Source organism: Helicoverpa armigera, chromosome 11, assembly GCF_030705265.1.
Source record: "Helicoverpa armigera isolate CAAS_96S chromosome 11, ASM3070526v1, whole genome shotgun sequence".
In the NCBI taxonomy this organism is placed as follows: Eukaryota; Metazoa; Arthropoda; class Insecta; order Lepidoptera; family Noctuidae; genus Helicoverpa; species Helicoverpa armigera.
The window spans coordinates 6,771,792-6,790,098 of record NC_087130.1 but is presented as its reverse complement, the minus strand read 5'-3'; the positions used below and the strand labels follow the sequence as shown (position 1 = coordinate 6,790,098).

The following is an 18,307-nucleotide window of genomic DNA, read 5'->3' as shown; positions in this document are numbered from 1 at the left end:
ATTAGGACAGATTTACAGTTCTATATCTATCTACTTACTATTCGGAATTCACATTTAATAAAAAACTTTTATATTATAAATAAAGAATATTTATTTTTCTATAAACACATTATCCTTTTATATCATCAATGGCTGACATCATTATAAATCGCGGATCGCATTGGGCTTTCGTCAACGAAGTCGAGTGCATGGATGGAGAAGAGTTCAGCGGCCGAACCGCGGCCGATGCGCGACGCCGAGACGAAGCGCCCAGCGCGCGCGGCTCCTTAGCTAAACAATTTGTGCATCGAGGTTCAGGTAGAGATTACTTTAATCGCTAAATCACATTTGGACACTAATATACATGTATAACTACGTTCAACAAGTGTCAATATTGAGCAGTACGAGGGGGGCCGCGGGAGCGCGCGGCTCGTAGCCTGCGTCACGCAGGCCCGTACACGCAGTCTCCGCGGCGCGCGCCCGCCGTCTCCTCGCCCGGGAGCACGGCGGCGCGCCGCCATTGGTCGCGAACTCGCTCCACGTGCTGTAGCACGCGCACCACATTCATGCCGGCCAGCTTGCGCACGTCCTCCTCGCTCCAATCCGGGTCGCGCAGCAGCTCCGCGAGCAGGTGCGGGTAGCGCGACACGTCCTCCAGCCCCTCGGGCGGCGCGTCGATGCCGTCGTACCCCGCGCCCAGCCCCACGTGCTCCACGCCCGCCACTCGCCGCACGTGGTTTATGTGTGCCACCACGTCTTCCAAAGTGGCTCGCTCCCCGCACGTTACTAGTTTGGCATAGAAATTTATCATGACGACTCCACCGTTCGCAGCTATCATGCGAAGTAAGTCGTCGGGAACGTTTCTACTGGAGTTGCATAGGGCTGCAGCTCCTGAATGCGAAAATACTACAGGCGCCTGTGACATTTCTAACGCATCGCGGGCTGTTTCTTCTCCCGCATGCGACAGATCTACGATCATACCAAGTCGATTCATTTCCCGTACAACGGCTCTTCCGAATTCACTGAGACCTCCTGCGGTGCCCGCAGCTCTTGCCCATCTTGTATCACATGTATGTGTCACTGTAAGATATCGCGCACCTAGTTGGTAGAACGCCCGGAGTACTGCTAGGGAATCCCCAAGAGCATGGCCACCCTCTACGCCAATAAGGGAAGCGATGCGACCATCACGATGCGCATCTAGTAGTTCCCCCGCATCAGTCACTAGTGCTAAATGCGCAGCATTCAATTCTACAATACGTTTGATAACGTCCATCTGTTCGAGCGCCAGTTGAACTGCGTCACGATCTCTTGCTCCACATGGCACATAAGCTGACCAAAATTGAGCACCGACCTGACCGAGCCTCAAGCGCGGGATATCAGTGTGCGACCAGCGCGACCGCGCCCAAGGTTCAATTCCGTCGAGACCGGCACTCAAATTAAAGTCACCTATTTTATTATGTAAAAATTTCCGTACATTCCACGCTAAGTCATTGTGACCGTCGACTAGCGGCGAATCTCGGAGCATGCGACGAATAGTAGTGAGTCGTTGTTCTGGAGTGGCGCGCCCTCCGCCGCCGAGAGCGAGGGGAAGCGCCAGGGCGGCGCCGAGCGCGGCCAGCACGACCAGCGCCGCCAGGGCGATGCGCCAGCGCGGCCGGCGCGGGATCGTCTTCTCGTCCGAGCTGCCCGACGCCGACGCCGACAGCGAGTCCGGCGCCCAGCGCCCGCACCGCTCCGCCACGTCAGGCAGCGGACCCGGAAATGTCATACCTTCTGGCACTGCGGCCTACAAACAGAAAAATATATCACGTTACTTACAAAACAAAAGGTTTTGTTGAGAGTTAGGTAAGATTATGTTGTAAACTATGTAGGTATAATGAATGGCTTTTTTCTACGAGAAGGTACTTATGCCAATTCCCAACCGTTAATTTAAGATCCTGTATTATACCTAGGAATTATATGAATCTATGTAGTTAGGCATGTAGGTAGTGGGCACACGGTAAAGTGGCTTTGACAAAGCTGTGCCAACATCGGCTATTATGTACTACATAAGCATATCATTTAACTTTGACCCACATCGACCTAATTGTTTGAGTAGTCAATACCAACAATTTTACACTTTTTCGATTTTAACTGTTATCCTCATATTAAAACATGTTAGTAAGAAGACAACGATAAATAACAAGATTAACCTAGGAGAACAATAGAGCAATCCTTCCAAAGGTTGCAATGTGAATAATTTCGAACTTTCTACTTCATATACCTAGGTACTATTGCTATGTTTAAGTCATAGCTATATATACTTATACTTGTTTCTACACCGTACTTCGAATTATGTAGCTAGATACTAGCAAAGAAAAAACATTCGTTAAAACAAATCTAGGCAAATTCAACAAGTAAGTACGTAAATATTCGAGGTCTGCACGATATTTCCTTCCATAGGTGACTTATTATTACAACTCCGCCCGCCTACTCTATCCCACATCATGTTTCCTGATTAAATATTATCTTGCAGACGCAAAGCGGTTATAATACAATGGATTTAAAATGACTGGCACATTACGTTGCTACAGCATATGTCTTATCTAAGGTTTAAAATATGTAGGTATATCTACAACATGTATTCATGAGCGCAATAATTAATATATGAACTGAAAGCGAATTAGAAATCGCCTTTACGTTTATTCTCTTAACTTCAAAACAGAAAGGCCATGTTTGTATTTATCTTCGTCACCACAGAAAAAACGTACCTAAAACAAGTAAGTGAAACAGGATTAAAAGGGAAATCCATGCCCTGATTTTCCCACAAATTTTTCACCGTGATTTGAATGGAGAATATTGTAAGCGTTCATATCAGTCGATTCAGGCGTGACAATAATTTGCCGCGTGTTCAATTATGCAAGGGGCACACACAGTTAGGGGACGAGACTGTGGGGAAGGGGCGCACAGGGTGAGCCTGAATAGCTTCTGACCCATTTACAGACAGAACTGGCGCGAAGGCCCCAGTCGCCTGGATTTTAGTCTTAACTGAAGCCTCCTTTCTAATTACGATGCTCATATTGCATTCAATCTGATTGAACGGCGTGATATACTTTTTTTCTCTGTTTTAGTATTTACATAGACGTCTATGAAAATTGAGGTAAGTGGGCAAGATAACTTAAAACATGCGTAAACGGAACTTTAATTATAGCATAATAGACCTAATTATACTGTTTCTACTTTATCTTATTTTGTATATCTTATTGCTTATCTTATTTTGTTTTCCAAAAGTAAAATAATTAAAATATACATACTTAGTATTTCAATTTCTCACGGCCCTTTACAACGTGCGCCAAGTTTAAAAAACAGCCTCAAAACTACTGGAACTAACCACTACTAACTAATTGGTTGTCTTTGTACCTAATTATTCACCAAGTAAATCCGATCCTTATATATAATTTGTTGAGAAATGACAAATAACTACATAGTACATGTAATTATAATAAAGCTTCAAACATTAATTACACAAAATAGTTTAAAAGGCACTCAAACCAATAAATCCATGAAACTACTCTACGCATACCTATGTATTTCCACTGATAATTTAGCAAATAAACAATTGTCCCCGTACTATTAGTGGGCAAGGATAGTACCGGAGTTTATAATTGATTAGCTTTATTTGTAAACACAAAGTTATGCGGGTCAAATTCTAGCGGAATATTATAGCTCCCCAATCGTAGTGTTCCCGGCAGCTACGTATCATTGAAACTCAAAGTGAGACGTAACTTTTAGTTTCGCTTTCCTAAAAGGATTAAACGTTTGCACGAAATGGACTAACTTCCCGAATTCCTGTAGCCAGAGTTTCCATTATCGATCAAAACATCACCAACTGTCCAAAACTAAGCTGACTTTACTTTGAGCCATTTTTGGATAAATGATGAAAAATTCATTAGGTTATAGCACCGTTATGAAGTTACTTTATTAAAAGTAAAAAAAAAACTTTCAATCCCAGACAACAATGAGTAGACTCATCGTTGGTATTCAAAGTCATTGACCGGCTTGATGAGAACCGATGTAGACGAAGGCCCTTTATTAACACAGAAAAATATATCTCCAAAACTTAAAAAAAAAACACATTTGTTATAATTAACTGTCATGTAATTTATATATGATAAGAATAATATTTGCGAAGGCGATGAATATCATGAAAACAGTCGGCGGGGCGAGGCAGGTGCGGGGGCGGAGCTGCATCGATTCGCTGCATGCCAGACAGCGAGATCGCGGGCCTCGAAGCTTGGCCCGGTCCGCGGCCACGGCTCACAGGCCACGGCCCACGCCGCGGCTGCTGTGGCCCCCACTGGCCCCCGCAACGACATAATGTTGCGTGAAATTTGCGCCCCCATTGTAACCTTACCTACAACTAGCCGTCCGTCCGTAACGCCTTTATGGAGCACGGACCTGGATGCTATATGGACCGAGTGTGAATCACACACGTGACGGGCCATGGGTCAATACGTTTTATTGTATTTTTTATTGTTTCCTATTATCACACAGTTCAGTATGTTTTCATCCTGAATTGTTTTGAAATAGGGGTAGGTAGGGACTTATTTTCATTTTGTGATTTATCTATAAATTATACAGCGTCAGCAAGGCTTGATGAATGTTGCAGTACCTATTGTTGGATCATGAAGTGACCATTAATAAATTTTGTATCTAACGGATCATTTACTATCGGAAAAAAAGTTTAGGTAAGTAATTTATTTATTTTCATTAGATAAATAGTGCGATTAAGGCTGTATGAATGTGTTAATGTAAGTATATCAACTATACGTATATATGTGTAAAGAGTATTTAATTCATATACTTAGAACTTAGAACACATTCATTATCTTATTGCTACGCGGCGTTTTGTTGATTGTAAGCTAAAGGTAAAATGTATTTATATAAATTCGCCTATCCCGGGTTAGTCCGTCAAACATGGACTCCCCATTCTCGTTGCGGATGTTTGATTAGAAGTTTCGCTCACAGTATCTACATAGTCAATATCAATTAAGCCCATTAATTGTTTAATCGTTTCAAACTAAGTGCTTTGTGGCTTCGGTTTTGTTTATTAATGTAGGCTGCTTGATTTCTCACTCAGTTTACACTGGTTTGTTCTAAGGAGAAATCAATGAATATATCCCATTGTTACTGGGTCTGATGCGCGTCTGATGTCTTTGTAGCATTCCAATAAAACTCCTTATAAAAATGCCTTGAATATTATTAGGTATAATTTTTTTATATCTATATTGTGTGGAAATTCCGATCTAGTTTATAATAAAACATAGATGTTTAAACAATTCTTAAAATAACATGATTGAGATTGAACTGTCAACAGACTTCCATCCGCGATAGTTCTTAGTATGCTATAATATAAACTTAATAGAATACACCTTTCATAGGAGACACAATATAAAATGAAGTAATTTTAGTTTTGGTAACTTAAGCAAAGATTGGCTCTAGGTGAAACTTCTCGTGTGTTGAAAAAGCGAGAAAAAATCCTTTGTATTTTCTTAACAGATACACAAATGTTGCCACAATATACAAGACGATTGGATCTACAGGAAGAAACAATCAAGATCGTTTCAACAAATCTACACCGATACAAATCACATTTCCGAAACAAATGTGGCGTCGGCGATGAAGCGACAGCGAAGCGGCTCACGACTGATATCTGCATTACTTATAATAATATCAATCTATTTCAACATTCAACCTTCTCATTGTTTGTTTTTTTTTTCAATTATGTCTAGTCTATAGTTCTCTATGCTTTTTATTTGCAACTAAATATACTTCATCATCAGCAATCAGCATCGACTTGTATTGCATTCCATCGGCAAATATGTATAGTAAAAAAATATGTGAGTCCTTTATTAGCATGTCGGCGCCGCCGTAGAGAATATGCGAATACGTCGGATTAGAGTGACAGCTGAGGAAGTGTCACTCTGACGGAGCGTCAAGTTGGGAGCAGCGCGGGAACTTTGACATAAAGAAAAAGGCCCGCGCGCCCTCACCTGGCGAATCGTCTCAATTCGACGTCGTAATTTAGTTTATTGTTTGTTTTTCACCATAATTGTTATTTCTTACTATAAAGTGTACTCAAGACAGTGCTGGCATTATTATTCATTATAAACTAAGCGTCTGCGGCTAGAGTAAACGATGGAGATTTCTGATGTTGGTAACGAAGAGCCGACATCAGAAGTGGGATCGAAGAGAGGTCATGCCGTGGATACGCAGCCATCAAAAAGCGACCCTGCAACGCAACTATTGTCAAGCATGGAGTCGCTCTTATCCCGGTTGGTCTCAATCCCACCGCCCCAGGCAGCAGTAAGTTCTAATGTGACACCAAAACTCATCCCATACGATCCTGACGATAAGGCCGCAGATATTGAAGATTGGTGTGCACTAACCGAAGTCATAGTAGAGAACAAAAATCTCGATGGTGTCGACTTACTAATGGCACTCACTAGAGCACTCAAAGGTCGTGCCGCTACCTGTTTAACCAAATTAAACTTGAAGAACATATCCTGGTGTAGTATTAAACAATTGTTATTGGCTAGATTTGCCAAACCGAAACTGATTCAAGATCATTTTGATGAGATATTGCGATTTCAAATCGAGGCTAAAGAAACTGCACCTGAGTCTGCGTTGCGCTTATGGAGCATGATCGAGCAAATTCCAAAAGCAGAATTATCCGAAGAGGTTATTACTGGGTTTGTCATATCTGTTTTATGCCAGAAGGATAACTTGATACGTAGAGAGCTAACATCCCATGTCGTTACTACTCGCGCTCAGCTATTTCGAATTCTTAATGGCATCTCGCTGAAACGCCGGACGGATAATACGGACGGGTGTCAAGACCCTGATGTGAAGCGACCGCGGACGGCAGATACGAGGTTTCTTGGCAAATGTCATCGTTGTGGCGTAAGGGGTCACAAACAGTTTGAATGCAAATCGCGTAAGGAAGATCAAGTATCGAAGCCTTCAGATTATTCAACTTCCACCAACAAGCAAGACAAAACCATTACCTGCTTTTCGTGCGGAAAGACTGGACACACATCACCAACTTGTCCAGACAAGAAGAGGCCCGGTGGGTTAGCGAACAAAGAAGTCAACCTCTGCAGCCATGACCCCTCCAGATCCTCGCTGGAGACATCTTCCGGTGAGCGGTTTCCTTTTCTATTCGATAGTGGATCATCTTGTTCACTCATAACTGAAAGTCTCTCTAAGCGGTTTCCGGGTACTGTACGCAACGATTTAGTTTACCTTACTGGTCTTGGCGGTAACGACGTCAAATGCTCTAGTCAAATGTTAAGCACAGTTACGATTGGTGATGTTCCGGTTGACATTACATTTCACATCGTGCCTGATTCCGATATTTCTGTGCCGATTATTATAGGTAGAGATATTTTGGACAAGGGTTTTTATGCAACAATTGATAATAACAAAGTTGTGCTTAATATGAAACAGGAGGCTAACTTTTGCATAAACAAATTTAATGCGTACTTTGTTTCTGAGGTTGACACGGACTTAGTAAATGAAGATAAAGCACTTTTAAGAATACTGAACAAATATTCTGATTATTTTGTTGATGGTGTACCAACAAGGCGCGTTAAAACAGGGCAGTTAGAGATTAAGTTGATAGACCCGCATAAAGTAGTTCATAGGTCACCTTATCGTTTAGCACCGGTAGAAAAACAGGTAGTTCGTGAAAAAATACAAGATCTTCTTGATGCAGGAATTATTCGTGAGAGCTCCTCCCCCTTTTCAAGTCCTATACTTCTTGTAAAAAGAAAGACAATACGGATAGAATGTGCGTCGACTACAGGAGCTTAACTCAAACACTCATCAGAACATTATCCATTGCCTCGCATAGAGGAACAGATAGATCAACTGACTTGCGCTAACTTTTTCTCATCACTTGATATGGCTAGCGGCTTCCACCAGATCCCTATTCATCCGGATTCAATTGAAATGACAGCCTTTGTAACTCCTGAAGGGCAATATGAATACCTCACTATGCCCTTTGGTTTACGTAACGCTCCATCCGTTTATCAAAGGTGCATCAATAAAGCCTTGCAAAATCTCAACGACAAGCCTCTAATTTATATGGATGACGTTCTCTGCTATTCCCCTGATATTTCTCAAGGCCTGCAACGCCTAGATGATACCTTGTATGCCTTGACAGATGCTGGTTTTTCCTAAACCCCAAAAATGTAAATTCATGAAAGTTAAAATCAATTATCTGGGTTATTCAATACAAGCTGGCGAAATTAGACCAAACTCACTTAAGATTCAAGCTTTGGCAGATGCACCTCCTCCAAAAACAGGCACACACGTTCGTCAGTTTATTGGACTCGCGTCTTACTTCAGAAAATTTATTCCCAGTTTTACAAATGTCATTGGACCTCTTTATCCTTTAACTAAATTGAAGGGACCGATTAAATGGACTGACAAACATGAAGATATCCGTAGCAAGATAGTTGAGATTCTGACTTCCGAACCAGTTTTAACAATTTTCGACCCAGAACTGCCTGTTGAATTACATACAGACGCCAGCGCTGATGGCTACGGAGCAATTCTCATTCAAAGGAAAAACCGCTTGCCTCACGTAATAGAATATTATAGCAAACGTACATCTGAAGTAGAATCTCGCTATCACTCGTATGAATTAGAGACTTTAGCCGTCGTACGAGCGGTAGAACATTTTAGGCATTACTTGTATGGCAGGCGATTCACTGTTTATACAGATTGTAATTCGCTAAAGGCATCAAAGTCAAAGTTGACCTCACTCCACGTGTACATCGCTGGTGGGCAATTTTGCAAGCGTATGATTTTGACATTGTCTATCGCGAAGGTCGCGGAATGGAACATGCTGATTATCTCTCCCGTAATCTACAACCCGAAGAAGGTGCCTCTTCTAACATATCTCCTATTAGGAAAGAAGTTAAATTTGTAGAACTACATCAAGGTTGGCTTTGCGTGGAACAGAAACGAGATAGCGAAATCCAAGACCTAATAAACAAGCACAACAACAATGATATGCCTGATTCGGTAGCTCGCACGTATGACGTTAGAGATGGTATTTTATATAGGAAAGTCGAACGAAATAAAGCTACTGTGTGGTTACCTGTTGTTCCCCGATCCCTTATTTGGACACTAATTAACCATGTTCATAACGAAATACAACATCTCGGTAGTGACAAAACGTTAGACAAACTTTATGAACAATATTGGTTTCCCCAAATGTCTAAAAGTGTGCGACAATTTGTTGATTCGTGCATAGTTTGTAAAGCGTCTAAAGGGCCTTCGGGAGCTCAATCAGTTCGCTTGCACTCTATCCCTAAAGTACCAGTGCCATGGCATACGATCCATATAGATTTCACTGGGAAATTGAGTGGTAAAAGCGATCGCAAAGAATATTGCTCGGTTATCATAGATGCGTTTAGTAAATACGTTCTTCTCGAGCATACGGCGTCACTCGACGCCACTAGTGCGGTGCGTGCTCTAGAAAAGCTGTCCATCTCTTTGGGGCCCCTAAACGTGTTATTGCAGATCAGGCTCGATGCTATATTAGTGCCGAATTCAAGAAATTTTGTACTGAGCATAAAATCAGTCTTCATTTCATTGCAACAGGTTCTAGTAGAGCGAATGGTCAAGTAGAGAGTCATGAGAACGTTGAAAAGCTTGCTTACGATAGTAGAAAATGAACAGAACAAAACATGGCGTGACGAGCTAGGCAATATTCAGTTAGCGCTAAATAGTACGAAATCCACAGTGACTAAATACTCACCAACAGAATTAATGTTCGGGATTCGCGCACAATCATTGGGTATGTCTAAAATTTCTATCGCACAATCGGACGAGGAGATTAAAAGGTTAGATTTAGAATCCGTTAGAGAGAATGCGTCAAATAATATCGAAAAGGCTGCATTAGCAGACACTCGTCAGTTTAATCGTGGTCGCGCTAATATCAAACCATTCACCAAGGGTGACTTTGTTTTCTCAAAACCGGTGAACGAAACCAAACTAAATTAGACAAGAAGTTTAAAGGGCCATTCATTATAACATCGGTATTAGAAAATGATCGCTACGAACTGAAAAATATTAACGGTTCAAATCGCGTTTACAAATATGCTCATGAGAACTTGCGTCCAGTACCTAAGGGACATACCGGTTTACTTGAAATCACTGACAGCCTATTGAATGAAGAGGAGACCGTGTCGGCGTCGGATGAATTGACACAAAACAGTAATGATTTCGGGGATATGTTGCGTGCAGACTCGGTCACTGCTTCAGATGATTCTGAAACGCTCACTGCGTGGTCAGATACGCTTAGCCTCTATGACTCTGACACCTTAGATGTACAATATGAAGTCGAAGTTCATACTGAGCAGGATCGTCCATAACAGAAAGGTTAGTTACTGTGTTATGTATTATGAATGAGTATGTGTGATAGATCAAGGTTGAGAGACAGTGCAGTCCGGTCTATGTTTGGGATGTTGTGTTACACAAGCTGGTCGAAGGGACAGTGTCGTCCGGTCCATGTCGCTTTGGCGGCTGGTCGAAGGACACTCGTCCGGTCCATGCTTGTGACAAACTGGTCGAAGGGGCAGTGTCGTCCGGTCCATGTCGCTTTGGCGGCTGGTCGAAGGACGCACTCGTCCGGTCCATGTTTGTGGTTGTGTTATACAGGCTGGTCGAAGGGGCAGTGTCGTCCGGTCCATGTCGCTTTGGCGGCTGGTCGAAGGGACGCACTCGTCCGGTCCATGCTTGTGACAAACTGGTCGAAGGGGCAGTGTCGTCCGGTCCATGTCGCTTTGGCGGCTGGTCGAAGGGACGCACTCGTCCGGTCCATGTTTGTGGTTGTGTTATACAGGCTGGTCGAAGGGGCAGTGTCGTCCGGTCCATGTCGCTTTGGCGGCTGGTCGAAGGACGCACTCGTCCGGTCCATGCTTGTGACAAACTGGTCGAAGGGCAGTGTCGTCCGGTCCATGTCGCTTTGGCGGCTGGTCGAAGGACGCACTCGTCCGGTCCATGTTTGTGGTTTTGTGTTATACAACTGGTCGAAGGGACAGTGTTGTCCGGTCCATGTCGCTATGGTGGCTGGTCGAAGGGACGCACTCGTCCGGTCCACGTTGTGGTGTGTAATGTTATGGTGTATGAAGTTATGGTGTGTAAAGTTGTAGTATGTAAAGTCGCCGTGTGTAAAGTTGTTGTGTGGGCAAAATGTTGCTTCTGTATTATGGTAGGCATTATGTTCGTCAGGGTGGACGAGCGGATCATTAGCCTTGTACTGTTTTGATCTTTCCAGGACGCCATTAAACTACTACGTCCGAGGACGGACGATTGTCAGTCTGGCCGTGTCGGCGCCGCCGTAGAGAATATGCGAATACGTCGGATTAGAGTGACAGCTGAGGAAGTGTCACTCTGACGGAGCGTCAAGTTGGGAGCAGCGCGGGAACTTTGACATAAAGAAAAAGGCCCGCGCGCCCTCACCTGGCGAATCGTCTCAATTCGACGTCGTAATTTAGTTTATTGTTTGTTTTTCACCATAATTGTTATTTCTTACTATAAAGTGTACTCAAGACAGTGCTGGCATTATTATTCATTATAAACTAAGCGTCTGCGGCTAGAGTAAACGATGGAGATTTCTGATGTTGGTAACGAAGAGCCGACAAGCAAATAATAATGCCCTTATTGTTACTTTTCCATCTCAATAAATAACATCATCCGATATTTCATTCTTATTCACGGATATCAATTTAAATACCAATTCTACAAACGGTGACCATAAACTGGTAATAAATTATTATAATATTTGGTCAGCTCAAAACTTCATTGACATCAATATTGTGGTTAACACCAATTCGCACTCGCAGTCAACGTCTATTAAATCAACAGCCACCGTAAACACTGCAAATAATACGCGCGACACTAACTGTAAATTAATTAAAATATTTGCAGCATTTACCAGATGACCGTGTTTTTATTGTATTTTTCGTAGCAGTTTCGTAGGCGTGCTACGAAAGCGTAGCGCTTGGGTAATTTAGAATTATCTATCTGTTAGCCTATTGGGTTTATGGTTTAGTTTGTAGACTAGACTTAACAAGTATCCAAGCAGTATGTCTAGTCTAGATGTATTAAAGAATTTAGTTAAATATTTTTATAAATACTATTCCGTTTGTAAATACTGTCCTCATCGGCGAGTTGTGGAGACTAAATAGCGCTTACAAGAATGAGCTGTGGTTATTCTCTGAGGCAAATTTACGTCTTCCGTAAACATAGATCTACGTGCGAAGGTATAAATAAGGTGTATGTATATGACGGCACATTCTTGTATAAATATCCGTTGATGGCGTCATTGTTTTAAGTAAATTCTCTTTTGGATGACCGAATTTTTCAACTAGGTCATCCCTTAAAATTAGATGGTGGACGCGGACCCTCATGAGCACACCGCTGCTCTAATGTTCCACAAAGATAGCTCAGATCGATATCTCAATATGGACCGTCTGTTTGGAACAGTGCAAATAGCGAGTTGACAAGGGGAAAGATAAAACTTGTAAGTAAACCACGAACCACTTTGATGTCGGCTATACATAAACAGTGATGCGTGAACAAGGCGATATTTTCGACGTCAAGTTTCCCTTAATACCTAAGTACACCAAAAGGAACTCATAAAAAGGTTCCAGGAAAATATTTGAAAAACGGTGAGCGCGCGGTACGCCGTTTACGCGCCATGATTAAGGAAGAGATATCTGATGTTTTCCTTCCTTTGTGGACCTACCTCTTACCTGCACGACTACATAAACGATTCTCCCCCACTAACATAATTTATTAGAAATGGGCAAACTAAAGCTATTTGTTTAAACGAAAAAGAAGTCTTAGTAATTGCTAGCTAGGAATGTATGTATAAAATCAATAAGTAGGTACACTATGTAGGCAATATTTGCACTTTTAAAATTAATATTTGCATTTAGTACCTACGTACTGAGTAATGGAACAATAAAGAATGGCATAGTTTATCATGCCATAAATTGCTTTATTATATGTATTCTACGGTCATTTATAACTACCAACCGTTTTCCAGGTTTTCCCCACATTTCGAGGGAGAATTTTTAATAAGAAACCAACCTATCCAGGATACATGCCCTATTTCATCCCCGTTCTCCGTTTCAGTGCGAAAGTGTAACAAACAAATAAACAAAGTCACATTCGCTTTTACAATATCAGTCAGGATAGTTTCATTAAATAAACTTCTCGCTATCTGTAATCGAATCAGTTAAATCCATTTGCGTACAAGAGACGTGACATTCTTGTACGGTTGATTCATGCGTGCATTCATTAAAAAGGTTGATAGGCTAATTTGCCGCGAGTACGTAAGTTGTAATCGACTGTTTGAGAAACAAAGAGATAATTCTTCGATAACAAAGTAATTAGCATACTTCATTAATGATGATTGAATGGTTTTTAACATTATGTTAATGATGAAATAGAAGTCTCAGCAAAAGTTTCTGAGTAAACTGGCCGCCATTTAGCCATGTCTCGGGCTTCAAGTGACGTGCATGGCCACTTGTGCTCAGGTGTGAAGAGGCCTTTAGTCACAAAGTCTAAGGGAACAAGCTCGTTACCTATTAGCTTGCATATTTAAACTTGTTGAAAATTGTTTATTTACTGCTCGTGCAAGACGCCCCCAGACTAATTAGAGGGTAATCATCCTTTATTGTTAGTAGTTAGGCAAACAATTTGCTGAGTGTGCACATATGTGTAGTTAGGATTAAATACTATGAAATATGTTGAAGATTTTATTTAACTGATTACTTTCGTAGATTCTACTAATGACATTCATTTGATGATCTGATCAAACCATAAATTATTTTCTTTATTCATGTTATCATATTTTAACTACCTCTGTACGCCAAGTTCAATTCAATCAGTACCTACTTCTAGCGTAAAAAGGCTAACCAACTCGTCCTAGACTTGTACACCGATGAAACCACTGCACCTATTTAAACGTATGACTGCGCACTCAGAAGACTTTTTTAGAAATTTGCGGGCAGGTAGACCAACTGTTTGAGGATCAATGAATACATGTGAATAGTTTTATTTCCCAATACGTTCACGTTATATTAATTCCCGTTCTTCGCTGGAAATGAGACCGAGCTAAAGATAAAAATAAAGCTGTTGAGTTTAAACGGAAAATATCAAGCGTCTCTAAAGTTTTTAATTGTTTTGTCTACATTTATTATGGGTGGTGATATCTACAGGTCGATGATTTTAAGTTAATACGCTGATGAATAAAGCTAAAACTGTTACATGTTAGTGAAATACAAACATTTTTTGAAATCACTAAATGTTAAAATAAAATATTTACATAAACTTAATAAATAAAGACACAATACCAACATCAAGTGCTTGTTTTGCAAACACAACATAACACTCTCAAATCTATTCAATTTTATGCTTTGCTACGAGTCGCGTATATTTCGTGGAAATAAAATTGGCGAATATAGAAAAAATGGTGACGGTAAATCTTTTTAGTGCAATAAAATTGTATAGCGTCTGAATTGAGATGTAAAGAAGAGAAGAGTCCCGGCGGCAGGCTGAAATGAAGTCGCTCTAGCACATGTACAACTTTATGACCTTCCAACCTAATGCGCTAATAAAATGGACAAATACTTCATCGTTTTTATACCACTGTTGCTCGCGATGTCTGTATTAATCGGTGTAGGATTGTGAAGTAAGAGGAATATACTGCTTTTGCACATAACATTATTTTACAGAACTATTTTTTCATATTTCAATAAGAAATAATGTCTACTCTGCATCAGAAAGTCTAATCCATCTTTGAGAATCATGTCAGCAAGTATCTATGTATCATCCAATGTTTTCCCAAAACAAGATACATAGGAAGATGTATTGTTTAGATAAATATAATTCATCAACATATTCAAATCAAGCGAGGTTAATGACTTGAGCGCTGACTGAAAATAAACGCGCCACCGACAAACAGATTGCGGTTAAGAATGTTGACGCGACTGTCGTGCCTCCCTTTACGCATTGCTACGACCTGTTATTACCCCAGTAACTGTAAAGGCATTATTAATAAACACAGATTAACGTTAAACTAGGAATGACAAAGGAATAACCACGCATTTTCATAGGTTTAAACTTGGAATAACTGAGAGATTAATATTTTACGCTATAATGCAAATCTCACCTTACATCAAGGTATAATTAGATCGGCTATATGTGAACCACATGAACCTTTCGTGCGTTAAGCGTTGGTAAATATCACCCATAAAAAGATAAAAAAATTGTGTTACTTTAATTTTCTATAAAGGGTTGTTTTTTTCATACTAAGTAGATTAATTATTATTTATTAAAATCTGTTATATTAAAAAACAACAATACCTACATGTTATCTTAAATAGAGTGAATTAAAAAGTAATGTGATTAACTTCTAAAAATACGCTGCAAAAATAAATAAACAAGTGGTCTTTACAGGAAAACTTCACCCTGATACCACTAATTTATGTATTCACTGCGCGGAATCCAATTTAGTAATTTAAGCAAATTAGATAAATAGCAAGCCTTTTCCGTCTAAACCGGTTGCCTACACGGTCTTTGTTCGAGCCGGCCTGAGTAGGGCTGCGAGCAATATAAACTTTAATATAAACGTCAAGTGCACCGCTTGAAGCCCTATTAGAAAGTTATATAATTCTACGTTAACATCAAAGTGACCAAAATATGTATATTTTTCCCTTTTGGAGAATCGTGTATTGTATTATATAAACCTTTGCTATATATTTAAACCTGTTTTCTGTATTTAGAACTAATACAAGATTTCTATATTGTTTAGTATACGTACAATACGTTTAACAGGTATATAAGGTAGCATGATAACAGTAAATGGTTTTTATAGGGTGAAACACGGAAAAACCGCTCGACAGACTAATGGAATTTCCAGCAACAGGAAGCTGTAGATCCGGTTAGCATGGTACTTATTGTATAACGGAAGAAAATACCAGCTCGAGGGGAAATTAAGAAACCATCCTATGTGAGCAATGCCTTGGTCGCGAACACAAGGACTTGTAGGTATTATTAGTATATAGAAGGAGTGTGTTGCGAGACTATCGTGACTCTACAACTACCTATAAATATGGCCTTTAGTTCTGACGTATGTAACAAACTGATAATTGCATCTTAACTTGATTTGATACTTGAACATCTTTGTAGATAAAATTTTGAATAAAATACAATAATTACTATTTGATGATCAAGAATGATGATTCTGTGTAATGAATATTATGAAGAAGGACGAACTTTAGTACTAAACTCTCAGTTGTTAAAGACAAACATGCAAACAGGCAGATGGGAAAAAGTTTGATCTACTTGACTAACGTTGGAATGTGAACGGAGTATGATCAACACAAACATGATAATGATCACAAACTAACATAATTACACACACAAAAGGTTTATTATTAATCCAAAATAAAAGCAAATTCAGGTTTAAGTTGAATATGCAGATATTTACGGATCTTCATATATGACCTTGCTCAACTAAACTGACGAAGATCATAACATTTTCCTTTTAATTGTAAGTTGTAATTTACATCCACTTATAATGAATGATGCTAATACGTGTGAGTAAGATTCAATGTCAAACAATCATAAAATCTTAATATGGAAATCAAAATAAAACGAGATGAATGCGTAAATTATATTAAAATAACATCACTTTAACAAACATCAATGTTACATAAATCACAGGTACAAACTGAACACTACGTTATGCAGTTGAAATGACATAATACGACCACTACAAACAAATCAGCGTGAAGACGGTCCCTAGCGGACCGCGGCAAGATCATGCGGGGGAGGGCCGGAGGATGCAAGCGGGCGCGGGCAAACAACGACACGTACGTGGGCGTGCGGCGAGGTGATCGCGCGGCACAGGCAGGCGTGCGCCGCCGGCGCCACCTGGTAGTCCATATAGTTCCCGTAGCCCATGTGGTCGCACGTGCAGGCACAGTTCTCGATGTGCCGACGCAACTCCAGCTCGAGCTCCCACGGCGGCTCCATGAGCGCGTCGAGGCGGGCGGGCGCGCGCCGCGGCGTGCCCGCCTCCGCGCGCTGCGAATGCGGCCCCGGGCCGGGCGCGGGCCGCACCTGCGCGACGCCACCTGCCTCCCCGCCCCCCGCCTGGCGCGCTCCACCATACACCGGCGGCTAGCGCGCGGAGGCGCCGGCGACGCGGCCCTCGCAGCGAGCTCGGGGCCCTACCCCCGGAGAGCGGCGAACCGCGGCTCGCGCGGCGTCCCGCGTGTCGGCGCGCATAGCGTGGCGGTCGCCTGCCGGCTGGGGAATGCCGCGCCGCGAGCTCGGCCGGGCGCGAGACCCGGGCGGCCCGGCCGCGCCGGCGCCTCGAGCTCCACGTGACAGCCCGCGCTCCGCGCCCCCGCTGCCCGACTCGCGCCGAGCCTGCTGCGACTCTCACCGCCGGACACGTCTTTCAGATGCACAATCGTCAACCATCAATTAACTCAGCGACGTAGCTATATTTCACGGAAATTGAATTGCGCATCCAACAATGAATACCAAAACACAAACACGAACCAAGTAGATTTGCGGGGATTTTACAAATGGAAAATACTCTAACACCTCTTTAATTAATTTTTATATCATACTTATTACATAGGAACGCAAGAAAAATTTATTGCAAACATAGATATACCCACATGGTATGAAATAACTTCACTGTATATAAATTCGCGATTTCGCACAAAAAATATATACTTTCTTATTAGTGTTCTTGTCATTCTCATTCCTATTGTCTTTACTTTCCGAGCCTTGTTTTTCCAGGAGTTCGAATCAATGTTATCCAGTTATCCTGGCAGTTTACGAATGAATGCGGATCAAGTTAAATGTGAATCTCATGTTGCGGCTTCAAGCACTAAACGTTCTATATAATATAAATAGGTATATAGTACATACATACATTGATAAATTATGTACAAACATTTCACAACCTCGTCAGTAGTGTGCAGTCGCGATAATTTCAAGTCCAGGACTACTAACATTTTTAATTACTTGCGTTAGAAAATAAGTCCTCCAAATTCGTTAGGTATTATTATGAAGCGACAAAAATTGGATGCACTAATAGGCTAGTTTCCTAAAAAATAATAATTAGTCCGTCTTGTAGATTGTCCAAAATTAAGCGATACGTATTTTTTCTTTTTTAAATTGGATCAGAACTTGTTAAGATATAGCGTGTTAAAGTTGAGTGTGACGTCACAAGTTGCTA

General features: G+C 41.3%; 2 protein-coding genes across 2 annotated transcripts; one reads left to right on the top strand and one right to left on the bottom strand.

The window, feature by feature from the left end:
* Nucleotides 1-66: 66 nt before the first annotated feature.
* Nucleotides 67-17,365, bottom strand: LOC110370230 (dipeptidase 1). The gene is made up of 2 exons (XM_021325976.3): nt 16,927-17,365; nt 67-1,765 (listed from the first exon to the last, which is right to left on the bottom strand). The coding sequence occupies exons 1-2, from the start codon at nt 17,083-17,085 to the stop codon at nt 422-424; spliced, it is 1,503 nt and encodes a 500-aa protein (XP_021181651.1). The 5' UTR covers nt 17,086-17,365; the 3' UTR covers nt 67-421.
* LOC135117535 (uncharacterized) lies at nt 6,157-9,502 on the top strand. Its single transcript, XM_064036930.1, is given in 5 exon segments — nt 6,157-7,159; nt 7,619-7,698; nt 7,791-7,846; nt 7,848-8,198; nt 8,200-9,502. Coding segments are annotated over 5 exon segments (2,247 nt in total). The 3' UTR covers nt 8,957-9,502.
* Nucleotides 17,366-18,307: the final 942 nt, after the last annotated feature.

Bases quoted from the DNA above. Each gene is read 5' to 3' on its own strand.
- LOC110370230 (XM_021325976.3), bottom strand. From the start codon at position 17,085: ATGGAGCCGCCGTGGGAGCTCGAGCTGGAGTTGCGTCGGCACATCGAG. The intron at 1,766-16,926 runs GTACGTGTCGTT...TTCTGTTTGTAG, and splicing joins TCACCTCGCCGCACGCCCAC to GCCGCAGTGCCAGAAGGTAT.